At 35.8% G+C, this 27,930-nt stretch overlaps 1 protein-coding gene across 1 annotated transcript in view; it reads left to right on the top strand.

Annotated features, from left to right (window-relative positions):
• Window positions 1–27,930, top strand: part of GABBR2 (gamma-aminobutyric acid type B receptor subunit 2) — a gene marked incomplete at both ends in the record, with an annotated part of 442,331 nt that overhangs the window by 293,416 nt on the left and 120,985 nt on the right. The window contains 2 exons of the mRNA XM_079533247.1: window positions 4,468–4,575; window positions 19,786–19,908. Of these exons, the coding sequence (XP_079389373.1) occupies window positions 4,468–4,575; window positions 19,786–19,908 (231 nt within the window). The remainder of the gene's footprint in view (window positions 1–4,467; window positions 4,576–19,785; window positions 19,909–27,930) is intronic.

Below are 27,930 nucleotides of genomic sequence, written 5' to 3'. Positions count from 1 at the left end.
GAATGTCAAGTCTTATGAAAAAAAAAAAATGTATAAGACTTTTATTTGAAAGAAATCATTAAAATTATGATCTTGAGATAATAAGAACAATACATTCAAAAATCTGAATGATTCCTCTGCAGGAGTACAAGCTAAAATTTTGCAAACTGAAGAAGTTGTTAAAGAACTAAATTGTTTCACTGTCCCATATTCAAATAATGTATTAAAAATATATATAAAGCACCTGGAGTGGTGATGTTTGTAATTGTTTTTGCAAAAAGTTTTGAAATTATTGCTGATATTTTTAAAAATTATTATTAATAGTTCTGATTCTTTACTCTTCTTATTTGCTTAGCACTGGCAAGTAGATTGGTATAGTAAATATGAAGCTGCAACACAAAAAGAAAGATACAGCATGTTCAGATATTTTATTTTAGTTTTCCCTCAGCTTAACAGAAGAGTTAAATTCTTGATCAAATGCATTTGAAATTCTTGCTGCTTTCGTGAGCTCAGCAACTTCACTGTCATTCTTCTTCATTTCATGACTGTATGTTGTTCTGAATTTATGTATACTGGTTGTCCAGTATGGAAAAAGTGATACTTCTTTAATTATGAAACTTATACATTTCATCAATTCAGTCAATTTTCCAAGGTGTCCTTATTCTATAAATTCAAAAGAAATTGTAATTATATTTAAACAATTTAATCTAAATTCAAACATCACTCTTTACCCAGATTTTTGCCGTCACCTAAAATAGTATTTTTGCTTCTGTGCTTTGCTCTTAGAGTGTATAAAGAAAGAGATATTTTTATTTCTTTTCAGCAATATTTGCAAAGCACGTAGCATTATTTTTTGTTCAGGATGCTTCAGAAGTTTTCACTACTATCCAACTACCCTTTACTGGTTCATTGTTCACAACTGTATGGGTTATTTTGTTGGTAATGAATGGTAAAAACATAAATAAATTTTTGCTTAGATATATAAACAATAACCACTTCACCATTCACACAGCAAGATGGTGGAAAAGGTGCAGATTGATTTCTGTGAAGATATCAAATAGTTGCACTCAGAACATAGGCTATTCAGTGACAGCTCAAGATTGAGAGGAAATACGATTCAAAGGGAAACAACTTAAATCAGGATGTTAAGCTATCGGTGCTTATGGAATAATACTTAAAATCAAAAGTATTTAACATCTTAAGAGTAAACTTAGAATGAAGGTTTTTAGTTGCAAAGGGAAATTGAAATAAGTTGCTGTAGTTCACAATCTTCCAAGATATAAACCACTTGCTCATAAATGCAATGATTCTTTAATTAAACCTATAAAAATAGTTTAAACAGTAGTGTTTGACAAAGGCAGATTTTTTGTTGTTTTAGATAAACATCATATTTACCCCAAGCCACAGACTGGAAAACTAACCAGAACTGTTTGTTTCCTTGGTGAAATGGTGTCAGTGGTGGTCACATATGTTGTCTACTAAGGAAATGATTTCTAGCTTCATTAGCTACCACTGGAAATGTGCCTTAAGAGTTTCTATCAAGTAATTTATAAAAAGCACAAGTTCTAATCGTGAGTGTATGTGTAGTGTTTTCAAAAATAGATCATTAATGAATTATAGCAGACAAATTCAAGATCACTTTCTTCGGATTTAAAAACGTATTTTATTCTGAAATTAACCACCTCATTCTTAGCAACAGTGATCTCATTTTAGTAAATTTCCTGATACCTTTAAGTCAGAATGCTTCCAGTATAGCCAATAGTTGTATTATTCTAATTTGCATAATTCAGATCAGGAAAACAAAAAACTTTTTTTGAACTGAACATGATATAAATATCATTTTTTTTCTGAATACCCACTTGGAAACATATTATGAGCATAACTGAATTTATTGCTATTCCCAAGAGGAATTCTTTTAGCAAGAACAAATCAGAATCACCTTAGAAACATGAAAATACCATGTATCTGTTTTCCAAATATATCACTAAACTGCACACAAAAGAAACGAATACTTATTAATAGCGGCAAAAACACTGAATGCTAAGTATGATTGTCACAGCTCAGTACACGTGAAGTTAAAAAAAGATGTAACTGGCTAATATGAATATGTTGGTATGAAATGTGTTTCTGAAATCTGTTGACGCTGATCTGATTGTGGCTTCAGTGAAGTTGTTAGCATAATGTATGATGATGGATAATGAGCAAAATTGAGTCGAAAAAATATTTAAGTAAATTTAAAAATAATAATAATAATAATGTGTTGCCAGCCTAAATATCTGTTCCTTTTTTTTTCTTTTTTCTTTTTTTTTTTTTTTTTTTTTGTTTGTTTGTTTTAGATTTACTGTTTTACTGCTGTATTTAAGAATGTCAATGGATGGCAAAACTCATATGGCTTGGATCTAATTGGGGTTGGTTTACTGATTTTGGTAATGCCATGATTAACCAGTAATCAGTGAGCTGTATGTTCAGGATCAATAGCAGCTATGCAACTGAAAAACCGCAACGACCACACATACAAAACAAATATCTAAACGGTCCTCTACAAGGAAACCTGAAGTTTTCTAATAAGCACAGTACTGTAACAGCTACTCTCTGGTGTGGCGCATGCCCTCTTCAGACAATAGTTTTGAGTGTCCTTTCACATATATTCCTCTTTGCCAAGACTCAAGGTACCTCTTCTGTCTACAGTTTCACTAATTCACAAATATTGACCCTATGCATTTACTTATTTACTTATTTATTTGTTTTAAGGAACTGTAGTCATCTTATGATTCTCCCATTTATTTTTTTAATGAGTCCCTACCTTTTCTGTCTTGTTCACCCTGATACCCAATCACCACTGTTTACTAAAAAAACAGAATTTTATACTACAGAAAATTTGAGGGGAGAAAAAGAGACAGCTTTTGAATACAAAAACGAAAGTACTGAACATCTCTGGAAAGGCAAACACTCGATGGCATGTACTTAGCAGTGAAACAATTACATTATTTCTAATATTTATCTTAGACACCAAGATCTGCATCTTGCTTCAATCCCTACTTTGTCATCTATATGCATGTCCTAACAATCTCAAACTCTTCAGGAGTCAGATTTGAAACTTTTCAAAAGCAAAATATGCTTCTAATTCATCCAAGCATATAAAGATATATATCCTTTTTTCACATGTCCTGGTTTCAACAAATCAGATTTTTTAAATCAAAAGACATTTCTAGTGGCCTAAGATGCATGATTAACATGGCCAAAACACAGCTTTTGTTTTCCCATTTTCTAGGTTTGCCTTCCTATAGCCATCGCTTCTCCCTCAGTTTTTCCATCTGCAGTGTACATTTTATTTTTACTTCTTTGTTCCCATTTGTGCAGTGCTCTGCTGTGATAGCCAGCCCAGGTCTAATCTCCAGAGGAAGAAGGAAATGATTCCCTCCTCTGATGGTATTTCAGGTGCCCAGGTTCAGTTGTAGGCTTTCAGCTCACTGTTGTGCCTCTCACGTGATCTTCCACCTGCTATACTGTGGTCTCTGGTCCCTCTTTGGGAAAGAAAAGTCTGATCAGGGCAGAAAAGTTTTCAGCCACATCTCCAGGGTAATGAAAAGAGAATATTTCAGGGGATTAGAGGGGGCTGTGCAGATCTTGCTGCAACTCTGAAAGTCCCTGGCTTAGCTGAAGCCAAGTCAGAAAACAAGGACGCACAGATGCTAGAGGTGGGAGAGGCATTGCATTAAAACTGTGATCTGTCCTCCCTGACCAATCTGACTTTATTTAAAAAACAAGTCATTTTAATCTTTAAAAAAACTAATCTTGTCTTTTTCTAGTAAAAATCTTTCAGTTTTCCTTAGGAAACAAGACATAAGGAAAATGTCTAGATAGGTATATCTTACACGTGTAGGTAGTTTAGGGTTAGAATCTGTCATTCTCTGTGAGCTAAACTTACAAGTTTTTCTTAGAGCCATATTACAGATAATATCTTTTATTCAGATCTTGGCCCTGAGGTCTGCCAACGTGTCTTTCCATTTTTACCTATGTAATAATTTTAAGGTCATCTTTTCATATCTTTCCAGTATGCCCAGGGTCTGCATTAAGTGTTGTGTGCCTCACATATTACAGTTTCCTCTTCTTTAGTCTGAATGATATCTCTACTTCTCTGTTCCCTTCTGTTTAAAATGTTGCTGTTAATATTAGCTCCCTAGGTAGTTTTTATGGTCTCAGTCTCCTTTTTTTCCTCTACTAGTTCCTTCCAGCATAGAATACAATAAAAGTGGGGAGGAAAAAACGACAATTTTGTTACTCATAAATTTGAAAAGGAGATGGAGGGAGGAAAATAAAATTGAGATGACAATAAATGATACAATTTTGAAATGTCAACATTTTTCTGAAGTTCTTTGAGTATTTCTTAATTGTTAAGGGGAAAAAAAAAAAAGTGGCTGAAATGGTGATATCCACATTATTATTAAATTAAATGGCTTTGTCTTTTTTTATATATGTATTTTTTAGGTCCGAACATGGATTCTTACAGTGGGATATACAACTGCATTTGGTGCAATGTTTGCAAAAACATGGAGAGTTCATGCCATTTTCAAAAATGTAAAAATGAAGAAAAAGGTAAGGGGAAGTTCTCATTACTCTGTTAATACCATTATCTAACTGTTTTGTTGCATGTTCTGGTTTGCTAGGTTTGCTGACTCTGTTCACCTGTCACATCTAAGTATCCTTAACAGTTTGATATTTGGGCTTTCTTGATCTCCTTTAATAGTGTGAGAGTGGGAACCAAGCAGCAGCTGCGACCTAAGTGCATTCTGTCTTCATTCTTGTTTGATATGCGATGTAAGCACTCAGAAGACTTACAGATTCAGAACTGTTAGGAAATGCTTCCTGTATATCTTTTTGGGATGTAGGTATTGCACACAAGTTTCTCATGGGTTGGTAGGAAAAGGCAAACAACAGTGCTGCTTATGTAGATTTCTATTTCTAATTTTGATTTGAAATTGCACGAGCTTTGTTTTTGACTGATCAAAAAGAAACCACAGCAGTTATCTCATATATTTCTAATGTAGAATATTAGAATGAGAATATAGATTCATATAGAGTATGAATGATTAGGTCTAGGCTTAGCTATAATGCAACTCTTCATGTTTTTACTGTTCATTTTACTTTTCCCATGGAGCTTCTTTTTACACATAAAGTGCTTTTGGTAACATGGTTTCATTTAAAAGTGAGGAAACGGAAGAATAGAAAACATGTTGATGTAAAGAGAAACATTAAGAGAACTGTGAATGAAACAGAAAAATAAAATTACTATAATGTAAAAGTACCAAATACAGTTCCTCTATACAGCTAAATATATTTACTCTAGTAAGTGATAAAGAGGCATTTACACCCAAAATAAGGAAAACAATATCCAAAACCTCTCCAAAACTTAGTGGGGATTTGGTTGGTTGATTGGTTGGTTGGTCTTCTGTGTTGTTGTGGTAGGGTTTTCTTACTTTAGTTTGGATTGTGATTTATTTGTTTGTTCTCCCATGTTTGTGTGGTCATTGAAGAGCTGTAATTTGTTGCTATTGTTGCTGTTAGTACCTGTCTTATTGTTTACACAGCTGGAATGTATAGGGAGTTACTGTCTCTGGAAGACAACATTCTTTAGAATGAATAGAGGGAGAATTAGCTCAGTTTCTTAGAGGACTTTTGTTAGTAGGTCGAGTCTTTCCCTCTACTGTTCTAGAGTATAGAACCTGATCGGGTCAGGTCTATTTAAATATTTGCTAATGAAATCCTAAATATTAATCAATGTATAAAATAAAGAAGAGTAAACAACTAGTATCTCCAAAATTAATTACAATTCTAAGTAGAGTCTGTACCCAAAACAGAATGCCCTGGGTGGATGAAATTGGAGACCACCCTTTGTGAACATCTGCAGATGTATCTGCTTATGATCCCAGAGTCTAACATGTATTTTTCAACAGTCTTAGACTTTTCACCCAAGCCTGAGCCAGTAATTCACTATCTTGAAAAACAAAATTTCGTATAGCAAATATGCTTTTAGCTATATTGATACAAATCATTGTAAATTCATGGTTACACAAAATACTGCCAGTGCAACACATAAAATCACTTAATAAATTTGATTATATTGAAAATTTTATCATTTTTACAGTATATGCTATTCCAGATAGGAATGAACAGTACTTCAATAGACTGTTATAAAGTGTTTACTTTATGTTGTTGTTGTTGTTGTTAAGAAAACATTTTATTTTAGAGCTACAAATTGCAACTTCACAATAATACTCAATGTCTGTTAATTAAACATCATCTTCAAGTTCTGCATAGTGCCTGTTCCTTGACAAGCCCATCAACAATGGCAGATTGCAGTTGCTTATTTGCAACTGAAGGGTGAAAACGTTTTAAGGTCAGTAGCAGTGTAAGGAGGATAAACTTCTAGTCATTTAGATGCTGACCAATAAGTTCTTTTCTTTGAGCGATTCTGGAAGCATCAAGGGTATCAGGATTATTAAACGTATTGAGATTAAGATAAGAATACATTTGGTTCTGTGAACTGTAAAGAATGAAATACATTTGGTTCTGTGAACTGTAAAGAATGACTGTTCCACAGAATAATCTTGGTTTGCATTGTTGGATATCTTGTCCAGAGCACAGGCATGCATCTTCAAAAATAGCCTTCTTGAAAGAAAATGTAAAACAAACTAGCTATCTGCAGTAAATACATGCGTTTTCTATCTTTGATTTCCCAAGACAGATAAAACTGTATTTAAGAGCTGATTCAAAACCATGGCATTCTTTACTTATGTATTGTAAGACATTTCCATTTTCAGTAGATGTAGTTTACAGACAAAGCATTTTGTGTCTATTAAAGCACAGGCAATACAAATTTTCACAAACAATCTCTAAGCTGACAAAACATCATAGCTTTTGCAAGAAAAAGGAAAAAAGCCACATTAGTGCTTTTGGAATTAGCTTTGCCATGTCAGAGCAGACTGCCATTTCAGTACAAGGTGTGCAAAGTTCCAAAATTGTTTAAATACTTTACCTTCTGTTCATCTGTGGTCAGTTCAGTTTCCACTTCCAAATAAATATGTTAGTATAATCTTACATTATATATATTTACACCACTTTTGCTTTTAATCCTGGATATCGTCATCGGGAAACTTTCCAAACTGAGATTTTTTTTTCACATAAGGAAAATATTTCTCCATTGCTTTTGACAATTTTTACTTATTCATTTAATGGGAGTATTAAGGGAGGGAAAGAAGAATAGTGAAGCTATTAATCTTCATCACATAGGGCAAGATTGCTTCTAAATTTTTGCTGAGCACCTATCTTAATGTACAACATAACTCTATGAAGAGTGAAGAAATGAGTGGATTTTTCTCTTGTTGTGAGCAAATGTATATTTAAATAATAGTACACTATAGCATCATTCAAGTGTAGTGGAGAGTAGAAGTAATTGATTTACGATGTCTTGAATTAGGTGAAGTTTTTTTTAACTTCTCTCAGAATTCTCTTTTGTTTTCAACCTTTATGAACCCACTTGCTTATCAGAAAAATCAGAATGCCCTCCTTCAGCTTTCGGGCTGCTAACTGGCACATTTTGCAAGACTCCCAAAGTTCTGTTACCATCTTTGACCTTACCAGGACTCAGTGGAAGCAAATTAAAAACGTTTTAATTTTATCTGGATCTGAAACAGAGGGGTGCAACAGAATCAATTTTTGTTAAATGAAAATGATAAAAACAGTAGGGGGAAACAGCTTTTTTTTTTTCTTATTTTTAAAGACTTTTTTTTAAGATGTTAGAAAGTAGAACGGAATTTACATTAAAAATAAGCAAAACACTCATCAGTGAGTGGTAGTTCTGTTTTCGGTAGGACCCCTTACTGTTGGTTTATATGCCAGAACATCTGCTCGGTGCAAGGTGGGGACTGCCTTTATGTTTTCCTGACCAGCAGAGGAGGACTGGCTGCAGGCAAGATGAGAGAGAATAGCAGTAATGGGAAAGAAAAGCATGTGGTGTGCTGGTGAAGCTAGCTGAACCGTTTACAGATGCCAGTCCTTCTGGTGAAATTTAAAAGGCTGTAAAGTTGTCTTTTTTTTTGGAAGCTTTGCTGTCCCTAGAGGTGCAGGTCTCAGGGGGCTTTCAAGCAGTCCTGCATAGCGACAAACATCACCAGTGCTCAAAGCAGACTGTTCACTTCCGACAAAGACCAGAACAGTAACAAATTCAAGCCAATGTTTTTAAAGACTCCATAAACTTTATATATTCTGCTCCTACAAAGACAAGTATTTGTCCACTTGAAGGTGAATACAATAAAGCATTATTATCTACGCCACAGTGCTGCACAATGTGCAGTTCATATTTGAAAGCATAATACTTCACTGTTGGTATTGCTTTGGTAATCTTGTCCTACCTATAACACACTTCATTTTAGCATTGCCTATTTGCACTTCATCCTTTAAACATGAAATCCAGGGAGGGATATTCAATGTTTCATTTCCCACAGAAAATTCTGTAAATGTACATTATTACTACCACTGTAGACTTCTGGTGGTATATACCTTTACATTGCATTATTACCAGGTAAATACAGAATATAATTGCACAAGGAGTTGCATAGCAGAATCCTTGCTTAAGACTTGTGCTGCTGTAGTTTTGCCAATGCTATCCTGTTATTTGATTATATGTTGTAAGCTTTTCTCTGTTATCAAACTTAGTCTGTGATTATACATTTCTCACAGGTGAGATAGGCTTAAAAAGCATAACAAGTTTTGAGGATGAGATATGGTTGCTAGCTTAGTGTTAGAAAGCTACAAACAACCACAAGAGAAATGACTTGCAGGTTTGACTTTACTTAGCTATGCCTGGCAGACTGCTGTTAGGCTGTGGCGGTCTTATTTTCTTATGTTGAATCTAATGAGTCCTTAAAGACTTCTGGAGAGGGTAGTGGTGTTCATGCATCATCAAGAAAGGTGCTTGTATGGGCTGCTGTATCAATGCTAGCAAGGCAAAAGAAGCCTAGCACTTGAACTGTGGGGCCGCAAGGCATGGGGGGGGAAGGGGCTGAACATAAGGAATCAGATTCTCTACAAAGGGCTTTTGTAAGAACTGAATGTGGATAGAAAGAATAGGGGAAATCTTGAGATTATAAATTAGTATAATAGTTGGCAAGCAAACGAAGGAAGAACGAATTTAGATAAGAATTCCCTAAGAGTTAAAATGCAATTGAGAGACAGCAAGGAATTGAATGGGGGAATAGGGGCTGCTCAGCAAAAAGTGGTCAGGAAAACTGAGTGTTAGAATGAAGAGCCAGTGGCTGGGATTCAGACTGTAGCTGATGGACCAGGTCTGGTTTAGAATTAATTTACCATTGAAATTCAGAGACAGACAGGGAAAATAGGGATATAATAGAAGGGAAAAGCAGCATCAAAGGGAGAAAAGATTAAGAGGGAAGAAAAAAAATGAAATTAGAACTGACTGCAGTGGGTGCAGAGAATGTGGGCTTCTTCTCAGAGCATATAAGTTGAATAGGGGCGTTTTACAGATTTGCCACACTTTTTCTATTACTATGTATATGTGAAACCTATGGGCAAAATATGGGCCAAATTTATGCCACTTGCAATAGCTTCTAGTTATTCTCTAGAACAAGCTGATGAGGTGGGCAAAGATCTGAGGATTCCTTTTGCTGATGCATGCACTTCTCTATATAATTGAATTCTCTTTCTTTTCAATTTCTTTAAGAGGAATGGACTCATGAAAATGTCAAAAGGCTGGTACTACGGCTAAAAACTTGATCACTGAAAACTTACAGCTTGCTAATAATGAGATTTCTACAATGTACATTTGTTCCCCACGTGCACTATAGGACACAAGCACAGGCTTAGTGTTCTGCAGGATGCCAGTGTTACTGAGCACACGCAGTGAGTTTGCTCTGAGCGTGCACATGTATAATAAAAGAGAGAGCTTTCTGCTGGAATCTTTTTCACTTAACCAGAAAAAAACACATAATGAAAAAGGCAATAATAGTTCTCAGATAGGTGGTCTCATATACACAGCTGTTAAATAACGACATGGTGAAAATAATTAATTTCTGGCTTTGGTGGAATTTGATGGGGAGACTCCACTGCAGCATTCCAGTATCTGCTTAGAAGCAGGAGAGGGAGTGACTTTTTAACATGGTCTGATAGTGATAGTACATGCAGGAATGGCTTTAAACCAAAAGATGGGAGATGCAGGCTAGATATTAGAAGGAAATTTTTTATACAGAAGGTGATGAGGCACTGAAACAGGCTGCCCAGAGAAGCTGTGGTGCCCCATCCCTGGAGGCACTCAAGGTCAGGTTGGATGGGGCCCTGGGCAGCTGAGCTGGTGGGAGGCAGCCCTGCCCACGTCAAGGAGTTGGGACTGGACAATCTTTACAATCTCCTCCAAGCCAAGTCTATGATTTGTGATGCCTTAGCAATCTCTGTAAGACAATTTTCAGGCAAAGATAGCATTTGTAGCAATTTCTCATATTTCAGATGCAAATTTATTAGTTAAGTGAAATAGAGAAGGAATTCTCAAACATTTTAGCTCATTGCCTTCCTCACTCCACTATAAGTTTGGTCAGCCCTCTTCTCCAGTTCTTACACTTAATGGTCCATAAATGGAGAAGCATGGAAATAGTAGAAGTGACAAGCAACCATCTGTATCCTTTGTGAAGAGCAGAGTGCATGGGTTGCTCTGAACATCCCCTCCAGCCAGAGTGGGCAGCAGCTGGCTGTGTGCTGTTACCCCATGGTGCCAGCTCTGTGGAAACTATGAAACTATGAGGAGCTGCAGCTGCACTGAGTGTCCCTGGGGGAAGAAAAAAAAAAAAAAAAAAAAAAACACAGAGAGAAGAGAGCAGCTGGAGGCCACACACTTGTAAGCTGATTTGCTGCTGCCTTCTCCTTACAACTCATTTCAGTTTATTGCTATCTTATTCCCTCATTTGAAAACTTCTGCAAGAAAGATGGAAATTCCCGTTCCTGGAAGAGTTCAAGGCCAAACTGTATGAGGCCATAGACAGCATGATCTAGTAAAGGCACGTGTGAGATGAGGAAGTGATCTGAGACAGCCAGCACAGCCTGACCTATCTGGTGATGTTCTTTGATGGAGTGACAGTATTGGTGGACAAAGGAAGGGCAGCTGATTGTCATCTACTGGGATTTGTGCAAGGCCTTTGACGTGGTCCTGCAGAACATCCTTACCTCTAAATTGGACAGGTTTGGATATGAAAGGTGAACTGTTTGGTGGATAAATAATTGGTTGAATGTTCACAGCCAGAAGGTTTGCTTCATCCACGCTTCCACGTCAGGTGTCAGATTGTGTCAGAAAACCCCTCTGCTGCCATCTGACACAGAGCAGCAGCATGTAACAAGATGTTGGTGGGAAGGTCCAACCTCTACTGCCGTACCACCAACATCCGCCTCTGATATTGTGGGCTAACATAACAAAATAGGAGGCATTGCTTTCAGAACAGCCCTCATATTGTTCTGTGACTATGATTCTGTGTGAACATTTTTTTCAATCTAGATAGAGCTTTTTGTGTCAATTACAAAAAGCTGTGCATCAGACTGTGCATTACATTTCCCTTAGGGAGAACGTGTATTTCACTAGTATATATGTAAGAGACCCTAAGTCTGAAAAGGGAATGAGATTATTAGGAGCCAAAAAGTTGCCTTGGGTAGCCATACTAAAAGAACAAGAGGGTATTAGGAGCCATCTATAGAAGGTGAGCAAGCACATGGGTAACTGAAGAAATTTTCAGTGTTATCAGTCTTTCTTTGAGGCTAAGGAAGATGTCACCAGTTTGAAATTTGCTTATGTATGGGATTTTTTTTCCATTATGAATGTATGCCACTGGATCAAATAATCCATGATACATACAGTGCAGTGTGAATTATTCAGGTAGACCTTCATGGGTTATTCATACACATATACAGTGCTTTCTGAAGTGAGATAAATGGAAACCAAATTATTTCATTACTTTTTCTCCCACAAATAGCTAGAACTATAAATTTTAATTCCAAATCTTCCAAATACGAGTATCCATATATGGATATAAAACAAACATCCCGATTTTTTTAAGAACTGATCAGCCAAAAAGCCAGCCAGGGAACAATAGAAATCACATTTCTAAAATTTACATTCATGTAAATATGGATTGGGAAGCTAAATCTCAAGCTTCTGTCACAGGAAAAAAAAAAAAAGAGCAAATAAGCTGTGCATCTAGAAGAAAAATCTGCTTTTGGAGTAATTTATATATGTAAATTTCTGCATAGTACAATTTTATAAGGCTAGATATCAGTAGCAATGAAAACAATGAAAACTGTGTGAAACATAACTATTCATAAATGGTACTACAGCCATAATTCCTAAGTATTATGAGAGTAATAGATGACAGAGAAATAGAGAGTATGTTGCTATACAGTATGAGGCAGTTTATTCCTGAATCGCTTGAAATTGGATTGTAAATGTAATCAAGCGCATTGATGTCCCCAGCTATTTTGTAACGATGTAGAATACTTTCCCACAGAATTGTTCATTAAGGAAAATATTAAAGTCTAGATATTTTAATGTTATCTCAGACAGAATCAGAACATTTCCTTCGGACCATTCAAATCCTTTGTGCACTTTTTTCCTGAAGATTGGAATCCCTTTTAGCACTGCAGTGAGAATTCGTGTCCCTGGTAGAAATTTCTCCATACTAAGGGTCCATGCAATCTTGGACTCAGCAGATCATTTCTCTCAAAGATGATTTTGACCTTCTGAGTTAATGGAAAACGGAGGTCTCTGAAGGCAGCCTATCTAGTTCTACACATAATGCACAGAATTTAACTCAATGATAATGCCCAATTTCTAAGGCTCTTTGCCAAACTTTATACATCAAGAGTGATTTGTTTTGTCAATTTGCATTTCTTTAATGTGGTTTTGTTTTTTAAAATACTGCAATATTTTTTCTTTTTTCTTTTTTTTTTCCATCTAAGAGGAGTTTTGTGAAACTAGCTATTATGTAATTCTGCGTACCCCCCTATGGTTAAATTAGTGATGTTAGTGTTATAATCATCTCTTGGATTCTCTAGTGCATTACTGCAATCACTGAGATTCAAAGATAGGGAAATTTATAACTTTTCTAAACTGTTATTGAATCTTTCCTCTTCTCTAACTTCTGTCAAAATCGTACCTTCTGCTCTCTATGCTTGTTTTTGCTGTCTTTTGTATGAGATAGAAAAACAGTAAGGCATCTTCTAACTGAATACTTTCACCTAGCAGCAGATTGTGGAGTCAAAATGTACATATTTGCAAACACAGTGACTGACAAGGTGAATCTGCCCAAATGCTTTGCAGTTGTTCTGAACATGACTCAGCAAGGAAGAAACAAGGCTTTAAAATGCTGGTGGCTGTCTCTTCTAAATTCTCAATATCTAGTTGTCCATTATTATCAGTAGTACCATGCTCTCCATTATCCTGGAAAACAGAAAAACTCATAAGGTTCAGACTACAGGTCACCTCAGAAGGCAAGTGAAAAATATATGTATAATCAGCTATGCAAATTTTCCTTTAGATTAATTGAGGCACTTCTAAGAGTGTAAAATGTCTTAAGCTTTGCTTTTTACTACCACTGTACTGCTGGTCAAAAAGCTTGCTTGTATAGAGTATGTTCTTTAAAATTTTAACATTCACTCATTAAAACTATAATTGCAGTGTGGAAAGTGTTCCCGATACTAATCATAGAACCTATTATAGGAAATACTCATAATAGCTGTTGAAAAAACACGGTGGAGTTATTGGAAACAAGTGCATAATGTGTTTTCAATAGTCCTTTTTTTTTTTTCTCATTCCATTACACAATAGAAATTAAGAATGTATTTTAGAATACTTCTCTAAAATATTAATGGCTTTAATAACTGGAAGATAGGTGGCCCTTTGCCCACATATGACAAAGTTCACTTATCTACCACTGATTCTGCATCATCACTTTCATGGCACCATTCCACCTGTGCTGACCCACTTAATGAAGGGAGCCACTGTAAGGCATCCATTAATCATACCTGGAGAAATGAAAGGGCAGTTCATGTGATACAAAGACTATCTTAAAGGACAGATCCGTTTTTCCAACATTGTGGACTTTATCATTTTTTTCTGGACAAACTCTGATATTTTTTTATCCTTCCACACTGGAGGTAGGATGGCTACCAGCATGATAGCTGCCAGTTTGCATGCACAATGGAGAGGAACATTGGGTTTCAGACTCGCAAGGACTTCATTGCCATCAATACAATTAATTTCATGCATTCTTTATTAATAAGAAGTGATTAATTTCATCTAGCAAGGTTTGCAAACAGATCCTTTGAAGAGGTTCTCTCTCTACAGATTCCTTCCCATTAGTTTAGGGAGGGAGCAGCTGAAAAGAACTTACCAAATTGCACTAAGTGTTCATCCAACTAAGTGCCACAAGGTCAGGGGCATATCTGTCAGCTAAACTAGAAAAGGTTGATCTACATAATGGAAGCCAGAACTAACTTCTAACTCGGCAAAGATCAAGTTACTTGAATAAAAAGAAAATACATGTTTATCTCTTAACTTGTAAATAGATACAAAAATACTCCCAGCCTTATTATGTTTCTATGTATTCAACAAAGAAAAAAAAAAGAAAAAAAGTAAAACTTAAGAGTTAGTTAATAGATCTATAGATAGATAGATCTAATAGATCTTCCCTTAAATTCAAATATTCTTGATTCTGACAAAAGGGAGGTGACGTTCCTGGTAACAAGCAAAGTAAACCTTAAAGGCAAGAGGAAATGAACTATTGAATCCAAAGCTATTCATGAAAAAGCTAGTGGAAAGCTAAAGGTTCATCCTGGAGAGGAGAGTAAGTCTTTATATATAAGAGTCTTTGTTGTTGGTTTAAAACAGTGAGTTTGGCTTTAAGGTCCACATCATATATGAAAAGACAACATTTGCAAAGTCATTTTCTAATAAGGTAAGAAATGACAAAATAAAGCTTGCCTTAGCCTTAAGCACAAAAAGCAATTGTAATGATTTATTGCTGTTTTACCAAATTATCTGTTGATTTCATACACTGGTTGAGGTTAGGGTCCTACTGAGCACAATGGCTGTGCTTTAGAAAACAAACGAAACAACTCACAAAAATTCTATGAAAAAAAAATAGTCGTTTGGACATTTGAAGTTGCTGTGGCAAGTAGTAAAGCCTGTGATATTTTGATAAAATCCTCAAGAATTTTGTGAGCAGAAGCTTCTTCCCAGAGCTTTAAACAGATATCACATCTCCTGTGATCAGACCACATAGTTCAGGGAAGGTAAGGACTTCAATCTTGAACTTATCTTCGTGGTCACTAAGCCACCAGTTTGCAGATAAGAGTTTGATGTACTCATATAGCAGTGTTTCTGAAGAGAAAATAGCTTACCAGTTACTGTTCTGAAGAAACTTGTTTGGAAGACAGATAGCCTCGTGTCCAGATATATAGTCCAGGCTGGTAGCAGTGGCATTTATAACAGTGGGTTGATCTGCCAGGATGAGACAGATTCACCTATCCAACCACAGATGGTAGAAAATAATATTCACAGATGCTCCTGTATGAGAGCTTGGCTTCAGCAAGGGCACAGGAGCACTCCTAAAAATGGATTTTATTAGTTACTGTGCCTTTCTCCCAAGATTGATTTACCATATGCTAGAGGGAGGGTGAAAAGGGGAAGAAGAATCAGAACGTTCCTCTGCAAGAATGATATATCTGATGGTAAGGAGTAAGTGAGTTACTCGTGACTTTCTTTTGTCAGTCAGAGAAATTCTGTTGGATTCACAAGATCTGAGTCAAGACTCCTTCGGTACATCTGGTGTTTCCAGGGAGTGGTTGTACTGAACTTAAAAGTGCTGGTGGGTGGGAGTAATGGCTGAAGAGAAGGAAAGCTGGGCTTCCTATGGGTGGAGCGGGCAGATCAGCAATTGCTGGGAGTGATATGCCAGTGGCATTGGCAGAGTAAATGCATGTTAGGACAAAGGTGCTAATCACATGCTGAAGAAGAGCTCTTTAAATAGCTGGGGGAGAGGAAGCACAACATAGGTTAGCATCTGTGTTTTCTTCCCAACAGTGCTCTTATACAAAGCTATTCTTTTTTTCTGCAGTCTAAAATAGTTTCAGTGAGGTAGATGTGAAGCATCAAAAGATAAAAGCTGTTTGTTTTATTTAATTTAATCTTAGGGCAATCCTGACATAATAAGAGACAAATTGAATTACTGCATTTCTCCCAGTAAAGGTAACATTATTAGAATTCAGCGCTGTCAGCACCATTAAGACCCATAGATATGGCCTCCCATTTAAGCAAATAATTAAATCTCTGAATATCTAGTGTTTTGATGAAGAGTTCTGCTCAATAACTGTATTATCTCAATAGTTTTGCAAAGTAGTGAGCAGGATGAGATTGGGCGTGTGCAGCAGCCTGCTTTCAGACCACTCACTGTGCATCCAGCATTGGTAGCATTGAGTTTTACAAAGCTCATTGCAGTAGTGCTGATCACATCCTCAGGTTATCTTATGGACTTTCTTTTCCTTGCCTTCATCCTGGCAGTTTGTTCACTGGCATAAGTAAGGGATGAATAATACCTGCTGCCAGGGACAGCTGCTCTCATGTATCTTTCCCATTCTGAAATGCAGGAAGAAATTATCCAAGAGGTATCCAAGAGAAAGCTTTTCTGTTTGCTCCGTTTCCTCTAATGAGTAAATAGATACTTGCCAAAAAAAAAAAGAAGGTCAAGAATTAACATCTACAATAGTGCAAGGTCAGCTACGAACAAAAGTTGAACATGAGCAAGGGAGAGCAATTAGCAATGTGATCCTAAATAGGAAGTGATAATATCAGATATGGCAATTTCTTTTGACCCAGTAATGAGTGGATTATCAGTATTACTGACTTTAATAGTCTCCTTTCACTCCTCTGCTTCTGGAATTGCTGTATTACTATTTGCAGGCCTTAGTAAATTTGTGTCTGATGCAACTCTAATTTCGGTATCAATACAGTTGGTATAAATTGGGTTGTGTGTCTCTTGTTTACTTGTCCTAGGTGTCCCAGTAGAAATGCTCACCATTATTTAAAGTAAGAAATACTTTAATTAAAACAGTAATTCTTGAAGAATAATGTTTCTAATAAAGGTGAAATCCTTACATATATATATATATATATATATATATATATATATGCAAGTTTACATGTATGTATATATTCTGAACAAAATCTCAGTGGGAGCAAGATCCTAGAAAAAAATACAAGCTCCTGTAAAACAGATGAATTCTGCATGGATTCAGTACAGATCAAGGGAGTTGCTATGGTAGGTAACTTCTAGTTAGGGTAACGTGACCCTTGGTGCGCTGCTACAAATGAGTTTACAAGCTTATCATCCTTTCACATTACTCACAGGAGTATGTAAATCTGACTTAGCGTGTTGAATTAGCAGGGCAGCTGGAGAGTAAGGTTTTAAACGTGATGAATGATTGCTCCTTCACAGGTCATGTTCTTCCTTGTAAGGAAGCCGTTGTCTCTTAAATCTGTCCCAGAGAGGGAAATGGGCTGCCTCTCCCTCTGCCTGTAGTTCTGTGCATGAGGATGGAGATTACATTTCCAAAGGGACTCTGAGCAGTGGCTGAGGGAAGACTGGTTTCTCCTGCTCATAAGCCTTCTGTGGTGCTTTCTGATCAACAGCTTTGGTAAAAACACTTCTGAATTTACTAGAAGGGAACTGTTTTCAGGATCACAGATTTGGACTGAAGTAAGCCAATTTCATCTAATCCAAATTCTGTTTGGACTTGACTGCCGGTAGTTTTCTCACTTAATCTCTGCTTAAATCTGGAGCAACATTTAGGTGTGATTCACCTATGTCCTGTTTAGAGCTATTGGATAGCTCCTATTGAATGCATAGACGTTTGTTTCAGAGGGTAATCTCAGTGATTAGCAGTCTTTATTTCAGTTTTGACTGCAACTTTGTTAAGAAGTGAATGGTCAGATGCAGTTGTGTATTCCTAAAAAGGACTAAAGACAGAGAATCTTAATACCTGCTTTCCTTTTCCCACACTGAGAAAATACAGTGCGGTACTTACCACTTCCCTGCCAAAACACCTTTTTCTTGCAAAATTCTCATTGCCAGCCTGTTCAGCAGTGATACAAAATGTAATGAAAGTAATGTAATGCATCTTTATATCACCCTCCCTTTCAAGCACCTATTTCTGATGAGATGGACTTTTTGCCTCATGATTCATACAAACATGAAAAGCATCACTTTCTGATCATAATGATGATAGCTACATGGATGTAAATAAATGGTCTCAGGAAATGAAAATAATGCCTCAAGTCCTTAAAGTCATTCTGACTGCTAGCCTTATTTCTATATTTAATTTACTCAAGATGATTTACAGCATAACCCAGTAGCTTAGTGGAGTAATGTACAATAGTGAAAAAACTTCTTTCCAAATGAAGAATGTATTGCACAAGATAATATGAAAAGCAAACTTTCTAAGGTTCCTTTTACATTATTTAAAATTGCATTTATTTTTATCCTTTCCTTAAGTTTAGTAGGAATTCAGTGCAGATATTCTAAGCAAGAGTGGTAGCCTTGTCTGTCATAAGATTAGCTGACACTTATGGCCTTATTTCAAAATCCTACTGTGTTTATCAAATTGAATTGAAATTATTAAGGCTCTTAGACTTAATATTTTTGAATATTTTATTTGAATTAAACCAACTATGGAAAAATATGTGAGTTTGCCCATACAAAAACAATCTGGCAGTATGTTTTCAATATTGAACGGCGATTAATTAGTGATAAAAGTATACTCATTAAAAAACAACAACAACAACAACAACAACAACAAACACAGAAACATAGGCACGAGAAAACTTACATAAAATCAATTTAAGCCAGATGTTTGGAACTTTTTGACAACTTTGCAACTGAAATAATGCACTTATAATGTATTTTATTTATGCAGCTATGTGTTTAAAAGTAATAGTAATAATATAGGGATTGCGTGCAACTATACAAAACTGTAATACACAGATTGGACTTCTCTTGTTATTAAGATTTTTTTTTTCTTTTTAAGCCTACAATTCATGCAGAATTAAAAACATGTTTAAGTTGCGTATGGTTAAGTGCCTCTCACTGTTGTAATGTAGAAAAAAAATGCGTCATCCCTGTCTACTACCTGGGTAACAGAGGGAAGAGTTTTTTATACACACACACACACACACAAACATGAAACATCTTGAACTTACCTTTTAGTACCTTGCAAACATATTTTCCTGATCCAACAAAGTTATGAGAAGGTCTACACTGTAAATCATTATGAAAACTCTATCTCTGCTTGATTCCTAGTGTTGTGAGAGATGTTGCAAATATTTTTCCACACTTGCATACATAAACAATACATATAATAAACAATACATACATTGTCAATAGTGGATCTCTAAGATAGACATTTTTTAATTTCTCAAGTGTAAATCTTAATGCTGAACTTCCATATTAATATTTAAGAAATCTCCCAGTTTCTTTTCAGAAGTCTGAACACACTTTTGATACTTCTAATAACCACAAAATGAACTAATATAATTTCTGTCTTCTTGCTTTCATCTTTTAGTATTTCTGAAATTTTCCCTATCCATTGTTAAAATACCTTTTTATTAGCAGCCTTTTTCTCCCTGCGTAAAGCTGTACAGGTATCTATCCATGGCTCATGGGAATTTCCTCTTTTTTTCTTTTTTCTTTTTTGTCTCTCCAGATCATTAAAGACCAGAAGTTAATGGTGATAGTTGGAGGGATGCTACTCATTGATCTTTGCATCTTGATTTGCTGGCAGGTTGTGGATCCTTTAAGAAGGACAGTGGAAAAGTATAACATGGAGGTATGTCCTCAAGCCCAAGTAATACTTGTGGTTGTGTATCTACAGCTTTCTATAGGAACCTGCTATATGCTGTAGTTTATATGAAAGCAAGTCATGCATCTGAGGGAAACAAAGGTTTTATTTTTATAAGCAAATAGCAATGAAACAACTGCAACCAAAAGAAATCCTATCTGTGGTTTAAGGTGCTACTTTGCTGTCACATCTGAGAGTTTTTAGATGAAAGTGTTGTAAACACTGGAGACTACTTTGCTAAGGCTCACTGTTAGAGTCTGTTGCGATAAATAATAGATTATCAGAACACATTAGCAGATTTCAGTAAGCGCTCATACAAGATAAATGTAAAAGTCACTGCTTACAATGCAGTTACTACACTCTTTGTGAAGATGCTCAGGAATTATGTTAGCTACTGGTATATTTATTTTCAGTAATAGCATGTGCAAACACACATGCTGATTATTTCTATTCTAATTCAATTCCCAGAAAGGTCATGCTACAGATTTCAGTAGGGAGGAAATAATAGCCTAATGCCACATGTACAAATTTTCCAGCATTCTGGTAGGTATCTAGTGGAGAATGGAATGGAATGGAATGGAATGGAATGGAACAATGGAGAACGGAATAGGCTTTCTGGACATGGAGCACCTGGTAGAAAGAACCATGGCAGCAGTGATACAGAACCAAAAGAAAACAAAAGAAATATCATTCTGTCTGTGTGCAGATTAGCTGTGTTTGAGAATTCATAAACCCCAGCATGGAAACTAGTAATATCTGAAAAATAGATTATGTGAGGATAATCTGGAAGTGATAGTCCGTTCTCCAGTACTTGGCAATTGGTGAGATAAAGAACAATATTTTTCTCTTGTGGTGATAGTATTTGCAAGAAAAGATATAATGCTTTGTTCCATTGTTTTTACTTTGCTCCTACTTTTCAGTGTAATTCTGAAGTTTTATCAGGAGAAGATTTTACTTTTTATTTGAATATAACTTCTGAAAGATACCTTAGAATGATGTACCCTAAACTGCCATGCAAGCCTTTCAAGAAATCATTTTATAGACTGAAAAAGTTTCCACAATCATTCCCTAGAGTTTGAACTTGATTTTGATGAGACTCTCCAGCCATTCTGATTGTCAATAAAAATGGAAAGTGTAACTAAAATGTATCTTGTGCAGACACTTGTGCCCTATATTTGCAGAGCTTGAAACAATAGCAGCATGTTGACAGGCCTGCTTATTTCACTACCTTCTAACTACATTGCAACTGAGGATATTTCAGTTATCACTGTAACTGTTTCACTGTGCATATAAAAGCAAACATGCTATTATGAATAATTACAAAATCTAACTTAAAAAATGCTCATTTCAAAACTTGATTGAGTTAGATGGGCCAAACCAGCCCATCACTCATTGACAATTGAACTTTTTTTTTTTTTTTACCCTGATCAAAGGGAAACCAAACTGAAAGTCCTGATATCTAATCTTAGCAGAATCACAAGAGTGATTTTTTTTGTAGACAGCCATAATAACTGTGAAGCTGCCAAGCCTTAAATGCAGTATATTTGAAAAGTAATTGTAATTGCAGTTCTAAAAGCTTGCAGTTCAGATCTGAACTTACGAGTGTGTAACTTATACTGCTAAAACCTTAGTAAGTTTTTTCCATACTTGGCATTATGATCATGGGGTTGCACACCAGTGGCCTGAATAATTTTAAAGCTGGACCTCTCTGGGAACTGGGTAAGCCCATGCAAAATCTTTAAAACTCACATAAAAATGGGTAATGTGTGCATGAATCTATGTTATATTTTAAATACTCAGCATAGAATTGACCAAGATTCTCTGTTAGAAATCTCTGTTGTGACTGTAAACTACTCAGAATGCTTTCTTAAGCTAATGGATATGAGGAGGGGAGGAATTAAAAGTAATATGCAAGTAAATGTTGTCATTAAAGTATTTTTACTTATTTGAATTATTATACATATTTAAGCAATGAGATGAACTGCAATTTATTTTCCTGAAGCAGGCGTCTCTAGGTCCCAGAAAGCCCTTACTTTAAAAAAAAAAAAAAAAAAAAAAAAAAAAAAAAAAAAAAAAAAAAAGACAATTGTATTTGCATTTGTCATTTTCATTTTAGGGATTTTTTTACTGCATTCTGCAATGGTGAACTCTTTACTTGAGTAGTTTGTTGTGTGTTTGGAAAATACTTATCACATGGTAAATACTACTGGAGGCAAGTTTCTGTTTTATTTCTGAATTGAAAATGAAACATTTCTTATCTTACTTGTGTCTGAGAAACAATTTTAATGGCATGTTTTCTCTCAGTTAAAGTAGATCTAAGTAGTAGAGACTAAACTGAATGTAGACTCCAAAGTTCTGAGTGCTATCAGTCATTTTAGCTATGACCCATTTCTTTGCATCAAGGTGTTTTGAGTGCTATTTTAATTATGAATACTCACTGACTTTCTTTGTAGAAGTTGTGTGTGAAGATTTAACACTTTCAGGTGGTCTTTATTAATTGTATATTCATAAATGGAAAGTATAAGTGAAAGTAACCAAACTGAGAAGTCTTAAATCAGTGTCCTTTGTTAGAAATTACTCACTAAATGGTTTATTTGAATCTCAACCAGCAAATTATCAAGTACTTCTTAAAACTCCAAATTCCTTTCTCTGAATTTGTGAAGTCAATCTATATTTTATATACTGTATAGTATATCTAATACTGAGTATATTTATATATAAATATACTATTTATATGTCTTAAAGCTGAAGATGAGCAGCCTATGTCTAAAAGTGTAAAGGAAAGTGAAAAGGCTTCTGTTGGAATGAATGGCACTGGCAGGAGCAAGAAACAAACTGGGATGTTTGTCCATCAGTTTTCGGATTGGTCTCTGCAATTCAGACCCTAGACATCAGCTTTTCTTGAGAAACACACATTTACGAATGCTCTAAAAGACTCAATTAAAAGTTACAATGACTGATACCTAAAGTATACAGATCCTCCAGCCATCAGTAGTTACTTGTATTTGATATATAAGAAAGAAAACTTTTTGCTTAAAACAGATTACAGAATAAAGAAGGGACAGCTTTAAAAGTTCTTGTAGCTGTACTCCAGTTTACTACAAAAGAATGGTAAGGTTCTTCCTACATAATCTATGTATAGAGTACTGTAGGCTTGATTCTCACAGAGTGCAAAAGCATTTTCTGACACAAAACGCTTCTCAGCTTCAAACAGCAGTGTGGAAAGGTAGTTTTTAACCATAACGTTAACTGTGTTCATCTGTTTTTTTTTTATTACATCCTCTGTAATGTTTTTCTTTTGCTAATGTTTCAGAAGAAACCAGTGAAGAGACCAGTCGCTGATTTTCTCAGTTTCTTTCTAAGCTGTACTTGAAATTTGTGTTTATCTGCCCCACTGGCAGAGCCCTACTTCTTTTTCAAATCATCTGATTTTTTTCTAGTTTCTTAAGAAATATTTATATGCAAAGGTGTTATGTGTGTGCCTATTTATTCCTGTTGCTCAATAAATTTAGAATCAGTCAAATTCAGATAATTTTGACAGAGCAGTTACAGCTCTTAAGGACATAGCATTGCTACAGATATCATGGAAACAGTCACCTGTATGGAGGAAAGATTCTGATAGAATCTCCCTAAGGGGAGAGTTTCAGTGTGAGCTTACTCTTCTTTCTAAAGACAAACATGATATATGCTCTGCTGCTGAGGAGTGTTACTGTTAATTAGACACAGAGAATCCAACCACAAGACAAAAATATGTAATAAAACAACACTCATTTCATCTTCTCTCTGATGCACCTGCTTTGGAGTGAAACCACTGTCTGAAATAGCAAAACCTTTTATGAATCACTTCTCCCTGAGCACCAGGGACATTATAATTCAATTTCATACTTACTACAGTTCAGTAAGTCTTTGTGTAGACATGCAGACATGCACACTTCTTACTCAGAGTACAGATTTCTAAGATGTGGGCACAGATTGAATCTCTGTGGCTGTAGAAGGTAACCATAATAATGTTAAACAAATAAGAACTAGGGGAGATATACCAGATTTTTTGTAGTTCCCAAAAGTAAAATGGTCTTAGATCTGTGCTAGACTCATGAAAAAAACAATAATTTGCATGCCAGATGCCAGTATTTCTTGCAACATTTTAAATCTGTTTATCTGGGATAGCAGTGTTTTTGTTCCTTGATGTCTCAGTACTAGATATACAGTTGTCACTGTGATATTTCCTCCTATTCAACCATGTGATAACATATTATTTTAATATTCTGGAATCATATGAAATGTTTCTAGTACTTAAAGTTTCACACTGACTTCTCCTGAGATTGCTGTAGTAAAAAAAAACATCAATATACAGGAAAGGTTGAGCAGGCCATGCCAGTAGTGGAATAGTGTTGCCTATAAAAGAAAACTTGAAGTAAAACCAGATTAACAAATTAATCAGTTCAGTGAGTGAGTTGGAATTCCCATGTATTCCAAGCACATGACAGTGTTATCAGCAACATGTAACAAGCCAACAAGTTAGAAGATCGGCTTTGACTGACATGCCTAGGGAGTCATAAATATTGCAAGAGGAAAAATATGCATATGGTAACTGGACAAGTGCCACATCAGAATGTGCTGCACAGTGAACTTACTTCAGGGCAGTGACTGCTTCACACTTCACCAGATTGGAGTATCCAACAAGAGGGAATTAACCCTTGATTTCATTCTGAATAGCATACAGAGTCGAAGCGTTGATAATTTACGAAGAGTTGATATTTGAAGGGCTATTCTGCAGCTACAAATAAAACATTCTTATCTTCAATAGCTTTGATGAAGCAACAACAGCCAACAAAATAAAGTAGAGTGGTACTCAACTTCAGAAAGGGAAACAGCATAACACTGAGGAAGCCTCTTAAAGAGACACTAAAGAGGACACCCTAGAGAATTGAATCTTTGCAAGTAGCCTAGAGAGTATTAAAATACATATATTGGAGACACAGAGTAAGTGCATGCCACACACCAAATAGGACTTGAAAACAGATAAACTCAGCATGGTTGAACAGCAGGAAGATATCCTTTAAAAAAATATATATGAAGTTGTATCCAAATGAAGAAAATAGAAAGGATCATGAACTCTGGTAGGTTAAACGTAGAACACAGTAAAGAAGGGTTAAAGCAACTAGCAAAAGGCACAAAAATGAGTAATAAATCTTTTATCTACATACTGGGAGCAGGAAGCTTGCCAGGAATTCTGAAGAGATAATGTTTGATCAGAATACTATGGCATTGCTTGCAGAAAACAGGGTCAAATAGAATTATTAAATGACTTTTTTTTTTTTTTTTTTTTTTTTTTTTTTTTTTTTTAATTGAAGAGCTTATGGAGATTTCTATGCTAGAATCCTTGTGATGAACTCACTGAAGAGTGATGAGCTGCTGGTAGGAACAAACTGCTTACAAATAAGGCACTAGAACTAGATTGTTTTCCAAAGCAGTTCAGAGGTACTAGTGAAATTACTGACAGCAGTACATAATCATAAGCTCAGAGCTGCTTTGATATCTGAGAGAAAAGTTGTAAATGTCTTGCCATGTTTTCAAGGCAGACTGGAAACCTCATGGCTTTGGGCTAATGCTGTAACAGGCCAACTGATAAAAGTTATAGTCAAGGGTAGAATTAGAGATTAATGTACCACACTGAAGAAGAGTTGATATGGCACTTGTGGAGGAACATATGATTCAAAAACTGTGAAATCCTTTGAAGAAGTCAGCAAGCATGTGAACAGAAGCTGACACAGCCTGCTGGGTCTCCAGAAAGGACATGACAATTTCTTTCATCAAAGGCTCTTATGGAAATTAACTAGCCATGGAAAAAGAGAGAAACCTTCAAACAGGCATCAAATATTTTAGAACAAGAAAACAGAATTCAATAATACCTAAAAGTTATCTTTGGGGAAGGAGGGATGTAATTCCTTCAGGGATCTGCTCTGGGACCTGCGTTCTTCAGTGGAAGAGGAAGTGAATAAATGACAAAAATTTTACCTGTAATAGTAAAGTATTCCAGGTAGTAAAAAGATGGGCTGATTCTGAAGAACTCTGGAGGGACATTGCAAAACTCCGCTTTTGAACATAAAATGTCTGGAAAAAGAAACTTATATAATGAGCTTGTAAGTGCTGTATAGGGAATAAACCAGTCCTAAGTTTCCATAAATAATGATAGGTTCTGGTTACTTCAGTGCTATATTGGAGCAAAGAATTGGTGTTAGTAAATTCTATGAAAATGTACTGAGTAGCAATCAAAACCTGTAGTGCTAGGACTTTCTAGGGAGTATTTGGGGGAAAAAAAATTATACAACAAAGCAGAGAAAATCGTGTGATTTTATTCATTGGGTCTGGTTGGGACAGAGTTAAAATTCTTCATAGAAATAACCCTGTGGTGCTGTGTTTTGGATTTGTGTCTAAAAATGTTGATAGCACAGCAGTGTTTGGGCTAATGCTGAACAGCACTCACATAACCTCTTTTTACTGCACACAGTGAATAGGATGGATGAGAGACTGGGATGGGACAGCCAACACAGCTGATCCCAACTGGCCAAAGAGATATTCCTTACCGTATGTGCAACAGCATGCTAAGCAAGTCGTGCTCAGCAATAAAAACTGGGGTGGAGGAAGGAGTGCAGGAGTTGTCTTCCAGGGACTGGTTGTGCATTAGCCATCATGTGGGAGGTGGTGAGACATTGCCTTTGTATCACCATTTTTTCTGTGATTTGGTTGGTTGGGTTTTTTTTGTTTGGTAGAAATTTTCCACTTTTTTTTTTTATCCTCTTTTCCTCAGTTATTGAGCTGCCTTTATTTTGACTGATGAGCTTTCTTGCTTTTGTTCTTCCTATTTTCTCTCCTGTCCCACTGGGACTGTGAGAGAGCAAGTGGCTATGTGGGTGCTTGTCTGCTGGCTGGAGCCTGCTTTGGCCATTTGAAGAGCCTTAAACTAGCAAAAGTGGTTTGTCAGGACTCAGTCATTCATTAGCTGGAATAAGTAGGTGCCGTACATCCTTTTGGCTGCAATTGCTTGGCTGATACTTCATTAGAGAAGGTATCAGCTTCCAGACCTTTGCTTCAGTGTAATGTGAAATGGTCTTTTCTGATTACAGCTTAAGCAGCAATTTTAGACATTATTATCTCATTTTCTATGCAAAGTTTTACTGATATAGTGTTAGATAGGCTTTTAGATTTTGCTTATAAGTACAGCTAGAGGAAACACACTTGTAGACTAGGTAAATTCAGTTCATTTTACATCTCTTTGATTAAGACAGAATTTGTTTTAAGCCTGGCTTAAAACAACTAAATTGCCTGAAATTTTTTTTCAAAGTACTGATCACAATGTTAGCTGGGTTGAAATAGCTCTGCAGATGCACAAAGATGTTTAAGATTTTCTCAATAACTGGATATAAATGCAACAAGATTGAATGAGTAAATGTTGTGTCTGAGTATCTGATAGTTTTTTCTATGTGCCTGCTCCAAGTCTAGTACATAAAGAAAAGAAAATTCCAGGGATATTATTTGGGCTGCAGGCGAATTCAACAAAACATTTAATTCTAGAAGTAATTCAAGGTAGTAATGCCAGGCCACTGCTCAGTGAGAGTTGTGTGGATCTAGCTTAGATGAGATGTAAGTAAAACTCAGAAATGAGTTCATATATTACATCTGGAAGAAAAGAAAGGCTAAAACCATGTACAAGGAGAGCATGATGCTCTATCCTAATATTTAGACCAGTAAACTAAGAGCAGAGGCCACCAAATAAAAAAACTTTCTTTCAGACAGCCTTTTTTTCACGTAGAATTGCTTTGTTTGTGTGCTTTTAAGCAAAAAAATGCATGAAGGCTGGTATTCAACTATATGGATGTAAATCAGATAGCATTTTCATATGAAATTGTGCTTAAGTCCTAGACTAGTAACCTGAGTTACTGAATTTTAATACCTTTACTTCACATTTTTACCATTTTTTTCCCTTTTAATTCTTGTCTTCAGTCATGA

Source organism: Tetrao urogallus (genome assembly GCF_951394365.1).
Source record: "Tetrao urogallus genome assembly, chromosome: 3".
In the NCBI taxonomy this organism is placed as follows: domain Eukaryota; kingdom Metazoa; phylum Chordata; class Aves; order Galliformes; family Phasianidae; genus Tetrao; species Tetrao urogallus.
The sequence above is the reverse complement of the archived record's forward strand: the minus strand, read 5'-3'. Positions and strand labels throughout refer to the sequence as shown.